The sequence below is a fragment of the Anser cygnoides genome, chromosome 5 (assembly GCF_040182565.1).
Source record: "Anser cygnoides isolate HZ-2024a breed goose chromosome 5, Taihu_goose_T2T_genome, whole genome shotgun sequence".
Lineage (NCBI taxonomy): Eukaryota > Metazoa > Chordata > Aves > Anseriformes > Anatidae > Anser > Anser cygnoides.
In genome coordinates, this window is record NC_089877.1 from 33,453,326 (window position 1) to 33,468,067 (window position 14,742).

General features: G+C 42.4%; 1 protein-coding gene across 1 annotated transcript in view; it reads left to right on the top strand.

Annotated features, from left to right (window-relative positions):
• The first annotated feature begins 98 nt into the window (after nt 1-98).
• INO80 (INO80 complex ATPase subunit) overlaps nt 99-14,742 on the top strand; it is a 78,105-nt gene continuing 63,461 nt past the window's right edge. Inside the window, exons 1-7 of the mRNA XM_066997821.1 lie at nt 99-355; nt 8,078-8,263; nt 9,137-9,303; nt 9,405-9,472; nt 10,940-11,101; nt 12,616-12,736; nt 14,014-14,228. Coding sequence (XP_066853922.1) covers nt 8,121-8,263; nt 9,137-9,303; nt 9,405-9,472; nt 10,940-11,101; nt 12,616-12,736; nt 14,014-14,228 — 876 coding nt within the window. The 5' untranslated portion in view covers nt 99-355; nt 8,078-8,120. The remainder of the gene's footprint in view (nt 356-8,077; nt 8,264-9,136; nt 9,304-9,404; nt 9,473-10,939; nt 11,102-12,615; nt 12,737-14,013; nt 14,229-14,742) is intronic.

The following is a 14,742-nucleotide window of genomic DNA, read 5'->3' on the forward strand; positions in this document are numbered from 1 at the left end:
GGCGGCGCGGGGCTCGATTGTTCAGGCCTGGGCATGGCGCCTCTCCTCCCCCCCGCCATGGCTCCCCGTGTCCCTGCTCCTCTCCTCGCAGTGAGCCAAAGTGGCCGCCGCCGCCGTCCCCGCGCCCGCAGCCGCCGCCTCCTCCTCAGCAGCAGCAGCAGCCGCGCGGGCGCCATCTTGGCGAGGCGGGAGCCGGGAGCGCCCCGCGCCACGACACGGGCGGCGCCAGCCCCGGCAGCGCGGGGCGAGAGGCCGGGCGGAGCGGAGCAGAGCGGCGCACCGAGCCCCCGAGACGCCCCCGGCCCCCCGGCGCCGCCGCCCCGCAGCCGGAGCCGGGCCCGCCGCCGCCGCCCAGGTGAGCCGCACGGCGCCGCCGCCTCCGCGCCGCCCGGGCCGGGGGCAGCGGGGCCGGGCCGGGGCCGGGCGGGACGAGCCGCGGGGACAGGCCGCGGCCCATCCCCCCCCCCCACCGCCCGCTCGGCGGCGGCGGCGGCAGCCGGGCCTCTTCTTAAAGGCGCAGGGCCCCGCCCGCCCGCACCGCCGGGGGGGTTCCCCGGTACCCCCCCCCCCATCCCCGGACGGGGACCGGGACCGGGGGGGGGGGTTGGGGCGGGGGGGGGTGGGGCGCCGCCGGCACCTGCGGCCGCACGTGCGCGCGGGGGGCGGCGGCGCGTGCGCGAAGGGGGGGGGAGGAGGGGGGGGAGCGGGCGGTGCCCGCGGGCAGGGCTCGGGAACGGGGCCCCCGCACCGGCACCGGCACCCCCTTAACGCGGGGGGGGGCGGGGGAGGAGGGGGAGGAGGAGGAAGGAGGCGGCGCGGCGCCAGCCCCGGGCCCGGCCGCGCCGTGGACGGCTGCGCGCTGCCGGCACCCTCGGGCACGGCCTCGGCGGGCGCCGCTCCCGCGGGGTGCGGGGGCACCGGGGGGAAATGGGGCGCTCCGGGGGCGGGGGGCGCTGGCACGGGCTGCGCGGGGAGGCTGGGGGGGGCAGCACCGGGTGCTCCCGGCCGGGCGCGATGGGGCGGCCTGGGCGGCCGGGAGGTGCCCTGCACATGGCACGGGGTGGGAGCCGCGGGGGCTTCAAGGCCCCTTCCCACCCGGCCCGTTCTGTCGTGCTAGTTCCTTCAGGCGAACTTTGCCGTGTGCTTTCAAAATAATTAAAACTAAAACCTCTTTTTATATTGAAGCTTATTTATGTCTGTTTCTGCAATTTTACTTTACTCTCAGACAAATCTGTCACATGGATTTGTGCAGCGCGCCTCATACAGTTACACGTCCCCAAAACGCGTGAATCAGAAATACCACTTTTGCACTGTCATTCCTCTAACACGTACACATAAGCGTAGATCCTGATACCCCCTGATTGCCAAGGTAGTGAGCAGTGAGCGAAAAGAGCACGAGGGAGGCCTGCAGCCCGAACTCTTTCCCAATGCTTAAGAGCATTTCCTTTAATTCACTTCTGGGCATCTCTCGCTTGTACTTTATTAAAGTTGCTTAAAACCCTGCGTTGCGTTTCTTGGCTGTTTAAATGATCAAGTTCTGCTCCGCTTGGGGATAACGTAATAAGCTGTAAATTCTGCAGCAAGCACGCTGCTTGACAAGCTAAATTACATGCTAGGGGTTGTTTTAGATGGCAAGAAGAAAATGGTCCTTTTTCTTTCTTGTCCAAGAGCTTTCTTGGGCATAGTTCCCCCTCCGCGGGCTGGGACAGGGGGAGCAAAAACCAAACCGTCTGTCTGCAGCTCGTGGTCTGTGTACACAGCGAGGGGTGAAGCAATGTCGGAGTACGAGGGTAACAGGGTAACAGTCGGTGCGCTTGCGTAGCGCGGGGACTGGAAGCACCGTCAGAGGTCTCTTAAGTGCTGGCGGCTGCCCTTCTGGGGCAAGACGTAATCTCCCTGAGCGACTACTACGTAGTTCGATGGCTTGCCTTCTTCTGGTTAGCTTCCTGCTAGTTTAAACGTGGAAGCAGAGCTGTGACATGCCAGCTTCTGCGCTTGGTATCTCTGAAGGTGTTCTGTGATTCGCTTACGTGTGCGCTTCCAGTAAGGTTTTTGTAGAGCTGTACAGCCTTTTTTTTTTTTTTAATAGTCTGTGACCATTATTTCTGCAATTAGAAAATTCAGGGCCTGTGTCTCAATGGCTCTTCTCTGCGTTTAAAAGCAATTAAAAAGTGGAACGGAGATCAATGAAGTGCTGTCTCATTCCTTGGAAAGCAATATAAAACCTAGCCACAAAAGCAAATCAGCAAAGTACCATATATAGAGCAGTATCTAGGTTTAACTAATTTAATTACTCAGAAAAGCAATTAAAAATGACTTCTTATCCATTTCAAACCAAAAAGGTGCAAACGTCTTCAGTTGTATATGCTTGTTGTTTATTCATTCAGCTTGAATTTAGTGGAGACTGAAGGCTTTTAAGTTCATATAAATATCCTCTCTGGTTTTTGAAAAGCAATAATCTCTTGTGTATCAAAGTTATACTTAAGAAATTTACTGCCATAAAAAGACTTCACGGGGATTATGTTTTACTTTAAGATCTGGCATATAGTGTACCACGGAGAATGGTTGTCAGTGTAACTATACGCTTATCAAAGCAAACTAAATGCTCGTCTTTTCCCTCTCGATGTTTTAGTTCTCTTCCAAGCAAAATACCTCTTCAAGCTGTTTTATGCCACCACGATTGCCTGTATTAGAGATTACATGCATATAAGGAAATTGGCAAAAACATACCAAACTGATATTACTGTACTCACATAAATTTTCCACGTAAATCTTGATTTATTCATGTGGATGTACATGTTTGTGTCAGGAGTCGTTCTGGAGACATTACTAAGACATCCTTACAGTATTCTGCTATTCTGAGGAGAGTTTGCCTGGTTGATTCGTAAATTTCTTCAAGGAAAAAAAAAAAAGGATGTTAGATGTTCATTTCAGCTTGGAGAATCTCGGTGAGTTGGTGCCAAAATGCAAAACATGAAAAGACCACACAAGAAAAAATAGAGGATTGCTAAAATTGTGAGAGAAAAAAAGCGTAGAAGGTCATATTCTTGCTCCCTTGGCTTCACTTCTTCATCCTGGTCTATGGATAAAACTTTGAATGATGTAAACAGGGATATGAGAGAGACATAATTTCCTTGTGTAAGCTGGGATTTCTGCTTTTTGTCTGTTTAAATGTGTTGCCCGTGTTCTTGCACTAGTTAGAGGGAGGAGAGGCGGGAAACTGCTTTTGTGGGCTGAAATATTTGAGCAAGTAGGTGTGTTCTCCCGGCAGCTGGTAACAGTTCACATACGTATGTGTAGTGTGTGGCAACAGAGAGAGACCCTTTGGATTAGTTTTACCTTGCTGATTTGTCTTGCATCTTAGATTTAGTCGTAGGCTGAGAACAGGCACTGTGGATTAGCTGCTGTGCTCTACCTTGTACCTGCACGGTAGCTTGTGTTTGTGCATGAGCCCTCAGGAGTGCAATTACTGTCATTATTTGCTATAATGTTTGATGCCGGTGTTAGGCGTAAAGAAAAGAAAAAGTAATCTTCTGGGCCTTACCTGAGATGTGGAGATGCCAGTGACTGAGGAGAAGACGACTCCGGAGAACCCATCCAAAGCAAAAATCCCTTCCAGCTGGTGGGCAGGCAGAAGTTCTGACCTGCAGCGTGCCCCTTACGGGGCTTTCAATTGATACTGGTAGCAAAAACCTGCCGGACTCCATTCAGAAATGGCCAGTAGGTATTTATTTAAACTGGGAGAGTCTACTTTTAAAGCTAAGCTGCTTCGTGAAAACACTGGTTTTGCTCCTTCGTTTGTGTAGGTTGATGGGTATAAAAATTAGAAACCTTGTTATAATGCATAAGTCCACTTTCCGAGGATGTCTTTGAAGGGTTCTTCTCCAGTGCTGGGTGTTTGCTTACTGATTAGACAGTGTGATGGACAGACTTGAAAAACAAAGTAAATGAATAAACCCCACACCTACATTAACGTGGAATTGAGCAATGCGATTTAAAGGACAAGGAGGGTGTCTTAAAAAATGAACTTAGATCTTTGAAAAAACATCATTTTGAAGGTTATTTATATGGATTTGGTAGCTGAACTCAGAACCTTGCGGTGGTATTTGACTTGTGCCTTTAATAATTGAAAGGGCCACGTGATGCAATTAAATAGTTTCAGTGTGAACTTCTGATTAGGTAAGAACGCTGAAGGATTCAAAGTGCGAGCCAGCCTGCGCAGCAGATATTTAGTTCCAAGTGCGCATTTTCTAGGCTGTTACTGCTCTGGGGGAGATGAAGGGAGAAGAGAGAAAGAAAATAACTACTGAATTTGATACTGAAACTTCAGATCAAGTTGGAGTACATCAGTAAGAAAGTTGTGATGGCAGAAGGATTACCCTGCAGCATCCAGTCATTTTACCACCTGTAACACATTATTTACCTAAATGTTACCACCAGTAATGAAAACCATTCTGAAAATCTCTCTGTTTCTCTAGTCTTGGTTTGTTTCCAAGATGGCAAGGAGAGAATGTCCTCACCATATAAATCCACTGAAACAATGTCTTGGTGCAGTTTCATGACCGCTGTTCCCTACTGCAGTGGGTAGGGCTGTTGGGTGCATCCCTTTGGCTTGCTCCCCCCCCTTCTCTCGTGTCGGTATACAAGCACGTTTTGCCTTTGGAAATCTTTGTTTCTTAAAACCTAGAATGGGAACAAAAGAACAGAGAATAAAGATGGATCTCTGTTGGCTTACCAGGTTATTACTTTGATCAGGAGAGAAGCCCTGTGCGGCTGTTAGTGTATAAATAAATGAAAGCCTGAACCATTCTGTATTTAAGATGCCTCTGTAACACTGAATTTGTTTGGGGCATTTTAAAGATATTTAAGAATATTGTTAGGCTTGCCTGTGATTATTTGATTATTCAGTAGGCTGGATACCAACCAGTAACTGTTCTGAAGACAAGAGTAATTAACTTTGTGTGTACAGGAGCCTCTTGGGACAAGGAAAATAGGAAGACAAGCAAAAGCTTGTCTTCTAGGGTGAAGCATAGAGCCCTTTTACTGCGTCAGCACAAGGAGGACTTGGAGTATGGAAATGTAAGGCTTCTAGGACCGGGAAGTAACGTTTAAGAACACAGGTGTCTGAAAAAAGCGCAGACAGACAGGTACTTGGCATGTCTCGTAGCACACAACAGGTGAGTTCAGTTTGTTAAGATAGGGAATGAACGACTACATTTGCCTACGAAGCCCGTGCGGTAGGAGTGAGCCACTTTTGAGCAAATCTCAGAGTTTTCTGGTTAGTGAACACATTGGATGGCATCACTTTTTCTTGGGGCCCTATATGCCACACAGATTTGGAAGCAGCGTTCTGCTGGGCTGTCTCTGGAGCCCGAGGAGCCCCGCGGCAGGTCGGGGACGCGGCCTGGTGGCAGCTCCGGGCCAGGGGCCCCTGGGCAGCCGGTGGAGCATCCAGCTGCTCCTTTTAGGTCAGGTAAATGGTTGCCTTTGCCATGCCTCCGACCCGCTTGCTGTCTGGCAGTTAAGGACTTTGCCTCAAATCTCTCTCATTATTTTTCCCTTTATTTTGCTGTTAAGCTCCTATAGTTATTTTAGGCTAAGTCTCATTGGGGTGAAAAAGAGCATGTTCAGTCTGTCGTCGTCCTCAGAAGTGATGAATCCGTTTGAAGTCATGGGTGCTTACTGCCCTCTTCTAGGGACAGGAGGCAGGTTGCTTTCCTGCAGTGCTACCAGGTGCTGAGTTTGGGGAAAGGGCTCTTTTGCAAAGAGCTGAGAGGCGAAGGATGCCCTGCGCTTCTGAGCAAAATCATTAAACAGTGGTTGCGTGTGGTGTTTTGGTTGGGAAACTGGAGTAACACAGCATTAACATAACTCATGCTAGTTCTTGTTTTATCACTCCTTTTCAAAACATATCTGTAAAGGGATCATCATATTTTTTCTGGTATGATACTAAGTGTTGAATCTTGCTCCTTACTATATATATCATTTTTGTTAAGCTGCTCGTAAGATACATATCAATATTGCTAATGGGAAATAAAAGTCTTTCCACCTTTTTGGTGTCCTTTTCTGTCCCTCCCACAATGATTTCTTCCATCATAAGCACAAGTTTCACGTTTCATCTCATTTTCTAACTTCTTTATTTTCTTCATGACCCTACCCTGTCTTTTGGAAGACAGTCTTTGATTTTAGGTAGTGCTTGTTTGTGGGTGGTTGTGTTTTTTTGTTTGTTTTTTTTTTTTTTTTTTCAGACAGTTGTTAAAAAATGTGGCACATATAGGTGAAAGTTTCTTGGAAAACACAAATCGTAATCCCTTTTTTGTACAGAAGGCTTTGGGGTGCTTTCTTCTGTCTGTTAACCTCTGCTTGAAACCTGTTTCATGACAGATGTCATTTATTCTATTTCTGTCAGGTGTAAGAAGATGTAGCATATAGAAAATTGAACCTAGATAGCTTGAGTCTAAAAGTCATTTTTAACTGAGGGCTGTTATCCTGTCTAACACCTCCTGGCATGCTGCTGTTTATTCTGTGTGAGTAAAGACATTAAATCGTGACTAGGTGTTTATTAAGAAATAATAAAATTTGCTCTTGTTCAACCACTGCTGATAGTCTCAAGGTGGTAATCGTTCTTTGGTAATATTGGAAGTTTTGAATCTGCTTTGTATATTGTTTTTTTGGGGTTAACAGACTTGGAAAATTTTAGATGCTGATTTTTGGACTGTGTACGTGGAGAGAACAATTTGAAGAGCAGATGCTCAATTTGTGTTTTCACTTGTATAACCTTAAAACAATTCACTCAGTAACAATTCAAAAATTGAACAGATACAAAATCCTATGCAGTAAAATAACGTGAAGTTTACTTCAGATTTGTAGTATCTCTGAGAACTAACACAAACCAGAAGAATCCTTTAGAAGAACATTTAATCTAAGTCTTTCAAAAGCTATTTTTATTTTTGTCATCCAACATGTGCAAAAGCTGTAGTTAAAGGCGCTTATTTATTAGTAAATACCATATTTATGGCATTGACAGCCTTTTCAGTTGCAGTTACAACTCTGAATTTGGAAATCAGTTAAAATTATCTTGCTGTTACTGTATCACTTATGACGTCTTTCCTAATCGAAGAAAACTACAATTCCAGTTGATGGACCTATTACTGTAACGATTGATAGGACATCTTGTGCAATAAAGAAAAGTAAAACTGCAGTTGACAGAACAATAAAATGATAGCTTTGGTTTTAAAGTACATACGATGCAATACTGTGGGGTATTTTGGCGGGGGGGGAAGTCTGAGAATCCAAAGTCCTGGGAACAAATGAAAAGTCAGGAAGGCTATTTTTATTATTTGAAAAAACAAAGCTGGAGAATAGTCTAAATTTGTAAATGGAAGAAGGTTGTAATACGTTGCTAATTATATATTCCTTTTTCTTTAATGAAGATAACAGTTTAGAGGGGCAGGTTTTCTGGTCAAGCATTGTAGCTTGCGCAACAGGTAGCAGCTATATTCTGAGGGCTGTAAGGCTAGCATTGCCTTTAAGTAAGGGAAAGGCCTTACAAGTATTCTGTAGGCTGCAGCTGTGAACTGAATGATAAAAACAACACAAGAAAAGTATTTTTAGTATTTCCTTTCTGGAGGAAAGCAGCTTTATATACATATATAATTCAACTAAATAATTTAATTGCACTCATTTGACTTTCATGATACACGGCTGCCTTTTTGTAAGAGTTAAATATATTTAACAGTGAAGAAAGTTTGCTTTAGATGTTCAAGGACCGGAATCATTTTACTTTCCATTTCTATGTCCTCATTTGCTAAAGCATTTGAATTATGCTAGGTCAGTGCGGTGCTCATTCTTATCAAATAGCATCCACAAATTCATAATTTTGTGGTGGAAAGTTTAGTCTGAATTTCTGCTTGTTTGGTGAATATACCTATTAACTGCAACCTCAGCCTTTTTCCCCAAACTTCTTTGGTTACGTGTTAAGTATTGGCATTTGGTGTAGCTTGTGTTTTCCTACTCACCTAGTTTTTTCTTGTTGGAGGTGGCAGTGATGACGATGGTTGTTGTTTCCTCTTGACAGCTGTGTGTTCCGAGGCGTCTGTGCATGAGGAGAAGTTTGTTCTATGGCCTCGGAGCTGGGCGCCAGGGAGGATGGCAGCTGCTCAGAGCTGGCAAAACCCCTCTATCTGCAATATCTGGAGAAAGCTCTGCAGTTGGATCAGTTTTTACGACAGACATCTGCCATCTTTAACAGGAGTATATCCAGGTACCCAAACCTTCTCATTAGGATTACCAAGGACAGACAAGCATTTTTATAATATTGTTCCCAGGCAACACCGTAGTAGGGGGTTTATTAGTGACTTGCTCATTATAAACTCATTTCCTGTAAACATTTTGCACTATACTTTTTACTTCACATTGATAATCAGCATATTGTCAGCCCAGGTTCAACTTGGCAAGATGTTTTAAAGCTCTTTCATAGTTGAGTGGCCAAAACTTTCTTTGCCAGCAAAAAAATAGGATGAGCAAGCATTAAGTTGATTTTTCAGGGAACTGGCACGTAGCCTTAAGCAAAATGCAGACTGTGTTCTCGGATGCAGCGTTTATACGACAGTAGGTTGTACCGCTGAGAAGTGAGTCATCAGAGGTACACTTCTGTCCCAAAACAACTTACATTTAATTTCATCAGTGTTTTGGAACTGCAGACTTACAGAACTGTAAAGTGTGTGAGTAATAGATAACAGGTGTATTACAGGCATGTAATAAGATCCACACGAGGAGCAGAGGGGAAAAAAAATGCCTTATATCTTTCACATGTACGGTAGTGCTGAGAATGACAGTGTTGTGCTTTGGTTTGACTCAACACTTAGTTTCTTGGTTAGTTCATGCTCTTCAAATTAAAGAATCTAGTTAGAGACTGGGGGTGTGGGTTGATAGCGTAGCCAGACTGGTCTGATCATTAACTGCTCCTGAGAAGGAAATTATTAACAGTGCTATTTCTAACGTGTAGACTTAAAGCTGAGGCTGACTCAGTTCTCAGGCTTCCAAGCAAATGGCTGCATGCAAGGAAAGTTGCGTATGTGCCTCCTATTTTGTATATTTTCCTTTCGTTGTCACCGTATTATGTATCTTCTTGCAGTGATGAAAGTGAGGATGGATTGGATGACAATCCTTTGCTGCCTCAATCTGGGGATCCCCTGATGCAAGTTAAGGAAGAGCCTCCAAACTCTTTGCTTGGGGAATCTTCTGGAGTAGGAAATTCTGGGATGCTGAACACACATTCCTTGAATGGAGTATTGCAGCCAGGTAGTCATCCACTAAGTTCAATCTCTGCTTACTTTGTGGTAAGCTGGGAAAAGCATAATTTCTTAGGAAATTTGTTTTTATCTTTTTTTTTCTCTAAACAGAACCAAAGTCTGAAAAAGGGAGCTTGTATAACTTTTCTAAGCTGAAGAAAAGCAGAAAGTGGCTGAAGGTAAGAATATTGCAAAGAAAAGCAGCTGTTAGCAAATCTGAGGAGGGTCCCAGTTAATGCCTTGTTGACAGTGGTAAATGAGGGATTCTGTCTTATCATTTGGTGTAGATCGTGGAGATCCAAACATGTAAGAAAGTAGCAGAAAAAAGTTGAACACAGGTCAGAGCATTACCTCAAATGAAATTGGCAAATACAGTAAGTTTACAGTAAGCTTATTTGTTCCCATCTCAGTAGTCCATTTAATTTTACTTTACATGTGCTACCAAGAGCTTAGAAAGCTAGACAAATGTGTTTAAGAGCTGCCCTAAATGATCTGATGCAGTTTTAATTGATGCAAAATATCATGTTGAAGAAGAAGCCTAAGGTGATACAGAAATGTATTAATATTTGATATCTTGCTGAAAAGAGGCCTTCAAAGGAATTCTTTACAAATATCTTGTACTATATTGGTCTGTTTGCTGCACTATTTTTTGAAGTAACTGGAGTTAGACTAATGTCCCTTGCTAAGAAGAAATCGATGTGGTTTTTTTGTTTTGTTTTGTTTTTCTTTCTACATTAAAAAAAAACACTGACCAAAGTTTAAAAAAAAAGACATTCTACAGAGACTTCTCATCTTAGAAACATGGAGAAAGAAGAAAATGTGATGGTTGATAATAAGTATTGTTAAGATCTTGAGTAGAACAAAATAGGATTACAGTCTCTAGATTTAAGGCTTTCATTTTCATCAGGTAGTGAAATGGACAGTAGACATTTCAGTTTTGGTAGCAGCAGCATTTTAGTTAAATTTCAGAGAGTATACATTCAGTAGCGTGAAGTAATTGTAGTGCACTATACAAATTACAGTGAGCTATTATGAAGTACATTAAATGGACATTTGGGACTGAGCTGAAAGTTTGTTTCTGAAGATGTACTCAGTACAAGGCCCGGATGAGGAAGGAAAGAGAGAGTAGAAAGGTGGCATTATGCCATCTTTGCCTTCTCATTGTACTGCAGCCTTCTCTAGTTAGCAAAAACAGCTTGCCAAGAGGTCAGTTGAGAGCCAAACCTGGTACAGGTGGTAGAATAGCAGGTCAGGCTGTACAAATGGTGTAGCAAAGCACCTGTAACCATGTGGCATAAAATACCCGTGCTTGTATCCTGATTTTTCTCACTGCTGGAAAGAATCTTCCAAGATTAGGAGCATCTGCAGTGGGTTTTAAAGTATCTTAATTTTAATTAAACTTACGGAAAACTACCTCCCTGAAAATCAGAAAACTTGCATTTGATTAACTGCTAAACAGTATTGTATGTCAGAAAATGATTTTCCATTTGAGGCATTTCAGATGTAAGATACTTTGTAAAGGCTGAGTGTTGTGGCTGGGCCAGGTCTGCCGGCTCTTTATTAGATAAAGGCTCAAGAGCATTCTGCATAAATAAACAGTACAGGGACTTGTGAGTGTTAAATTAGTCTCCGTTTATTCTTGTTAGAGTATCCTTCTGAGCGATGACTCCAGTGACACAGATTCACCAAGTGATGAGGATGGAGAGGATGAAGAAGAATTTTCTCTTTCAAGGGAGGAGCTTCACAATATGCTGCGATTACACAAATATAAGAAACTGCATCAAAGTAAATATAGCAAAGACAAAGAGGTAAAAATCCAGAACTTTTGTATTTCCTTGATTTTTATTCTCTCTTTCAGTTGCGTTTTTTTAACTGCTTTTACCTTTTTCTGAAAAATGATAACATTTTGTGGACTAGAAAATACCCTAATGTTTGATGAACTAGAACAATCTACTATCAGTTTCAGACGAGGGTTATTTAATTAGTTATGTACAGATTGAAAAGCTGTTGATCCCTTATGCTGAGAATCTCTTGATAGCTTACATAGATAGTATAGGTACACATGTACACATAGCTTCTGCAACACTTGTTGTGTTCGTTAGAGCAAATGTAGAGTGCTAGATTTGGATGATGCATACCAAAACTGAGATGCCATGGGTTTCAAGTCTACAATTAAACCTAAAGCAGTATATTTGCATCATCATCAAGGCAGCAAGTAGTAAGGTGATGTTTACCTTCTTGAAAGAGAGTTCTTTACTGTTTTGTGTAATTCTTTTGAGTTTTACTTGACTTGATTTTTTGCCTTACCTTTCCTTTCTATTTTAGATTTTCTTTTCATGTTCTTTTTTTCCTCTTCCTCATAAGAAAATATCCTGCTGCATTTCTACATTTTTCGATATTGTGCCAAGTTTTGACTATTTTGATTCTAATAATGTATTTCTTTGAATTACAAGAGCTTTGGCAAAAAAAATAATTACTGTTTTGAATTGTGCCAGAAAGTGGGTCTCAGATGAAAGAAGTCATCCTATTCTGCTATCACAAGATGTGTATGAAACAAAAATTTGTCATTGCATTGAAATTTCTCCAAAAGAGTGGAGAAATAGTTTTCCCACCCGTCTTTGCTTGTGTCCACTTCTTTCCTTTGCTTTCTCATTAACTTTTAAACCCAGATTGTGTTGGGTTCTCTTGAAATACTACGTAACTACACAAACATTCATACATCCAGTTTTCAGATAGGTCGTAATTTTCATGTTTATATGTAACCTCTATATAATTCTTTAATATTTTAGCTGAATATTGCTTTGAATATACTTTTTTTTTTTTTTTTTAGAATCTGCAAGCTGCTGAGGCAGCTATACTTTTACTAGATAATATTCAAGTTGTTTGTTCCTGTGGAAATCTTTTAAATGCCTTTTATCTAAACTCATCCTTTGTTATCCTTTGGCATGATCAAGTAGGACATGTATGTGATTTGGGAATGCAAGCAAAACAAAGAGGAAGTCCTTGATGGGGCCGTTGTCCATAACGTGCTGCCTTGCTGGGCAGCACCTGTATAGAGCAGTATGTTTTGAAAGTGTAAGCTTCACTGCCCGTTCTTCCCTTCTTATTTGACTGAGCGAGTTTGATTCCTTATGTAGAACATTGGAGCTACTTCTGTACACAAAGTGGTTTCACTTTGGACACTCCAATCCTTGATAACAATGCTAAATATGGAGATGCATGTTTACTGATCTCTTATTTACAATCAAAATGTGAACTTATCTCCTATCTGTTATCTGCTATATCTGGTTTCCATGAGTGTGCTCATTTACATCCACTTCAGTTGCAGCAATATCAGTACTACAGTGCGGGATTGCTGTCTACGCATGACCCTTACTATGAGCAGCAGCGCCACCTGCTAGGGCCCAAGAAAAAGAAGTTTAAAGAGGAGAAAAAATTAAAAGGTAAAGTCACTAACCTTGTGTTTTCAAATGATTGCTGTGATTTAAGCTCCTTTCCTGTATTATTTGTTTTGAATAAACATAAATGCTCAAAACCTTTGAATTTTGCATGGAAAGCTAATAGCCAGTTCTGTCAAAGAAAAATCATCAGAAAATACTGTGCTTTATTGTCTGACCTCTAGAGAGTTAGGGTAAAAATGGGTAGTATAAATTGAAAGTTCATGGCTTTAGATTTTCTTTGTAGACCTCTGGATCTAGAATGAATCTGTCATGTAATAAATACTTCATAGTTCTCAATAGTCTTGGTAGTGTTTCAGAATCCATAAATATTGTTGTGTATCATGGTTCATTTGTTCTTTATTTTTTTTTTTTTTTTTGAAAACATGATAGTTTCTTGAAAAAAAGTAAGAAGCTATCCAGTACCTGATACAGTTATTCATGAATGAGTAATTCTAGTGACATGGAAATAATAGGAAGTGAGATTGTTTTTGGAAATTAGAGGGAACTTAGAATTGATGTCCAAAATGAGTTAAAATAGAATTACTTCTGTAACCTCTCAGCTGGAGTTTCTCAGATGCATGTTTGGTGAGAAGTACAGTTTCCTTTCTTGTTTGTGCTGGCAGCATCTGTTGATCTGTAAGGAGGAAGGAAGAGAAGGCTGTGAACTGTCAGTGTAAGGTAGATTCTAGTGCAAGTACTTTAGTTTGAGCTGGGTTTTTTTGTTGTTGTTTTTTAAGGAGATTATTTTGGACTTACCTTCTTCCTTCCTGTCTATCTGCAAGTTCCTTTAATGTTCATTTTTTTTCTCCTCTATTCTTGTAGCATCCATGGTTTTGCATGCTCTCAAAGAGTATTTTTAATATCTGATAATAGTGTCTGGTAGTTCCCTCTGAAAGCTGTATCTGCAGTAAGAGATAACATGCCAGTCTCTTTAACGGCAAGTTTGGTTTGAAACTTACCCTACCAAATGCTGATGTTGTTACCTTTAGATGTGTTATCTTTACGTGTCTTGAATAAAATTTTACCACAGAACAAGAAGCACTATATCAGCTCCTAGGGTGTGTTTCCATGCAGGGAAACATGCCATAGGAATTAGTTTCAAAACAAAGAAGTAAGTGGATGGTACTAGAATTGGCAAGCATGGATAAGTTTGGCTTTTTGTTGGTTCCATGCAAAAATTGGCTAGGATAGCTTACTTAGGACACATGTCTGACTAAATGTGGAAGTTCCCAAATATAAGCTTAAAAAAAAAAGACTTCATGATCATTGTTTTCATGCAGGCAAGTTGAAAAAAGTAAAGAAAAAGAGGAGACGGGATGAAGATCTCTCTTCAGAGGAGTCACCACGACGCCACCATCACCAGACCAAAGTTTTTGCCAAGTTTTCTCATGATACGCCACCACCTGGGTCCAAGAAAAAGCATTTGACTATTGAACAACTTAATGCTCGTCGGCGGAAAGTGTGGCTTAGCATCGTTAAAAAGGAGTTGCCAAAGGTGAGCTTGGCTAGTGGCACTGCATTAGTGATGATAACAAGAAAGTGAGATAGAAAATTAATTCAGTGGAGAGGTGACACTTGGAAAACTAGAGTAAAGTGAGAGCTGATTTTCTGGTGGTCATCAATGGCCACGCTGATATGCTGGTATCTGTAAGCAAACTGCAGTTCTAATTTCTTACCACCAATGGTATCTGAGTGGATCATGCAGTGCTTTGCCACTACTTTCATTTGGCTATCCAACCCCTTTCTATGAACAGCACATTAAACTCGAGCAGGTACTCCCACTAATCTGCAGGATAGCTATGTAATGCAAACCAGCATCTTGGTCTTGTGCTAAGTTCAGGAGAGGCATTTCCAATCATTACAGCTTGCATATTTTTTGAAACTTAGTTCAGAAACAGCCTAGGGAAAACTTTGTCATTTACAGGAGAAGCTTTAGGCACGTTTGTGATAGCTTGGTTCACTATCACTAGTTCTCTGATATGTCATCAGTGGACCTTAAAACCTGCTTT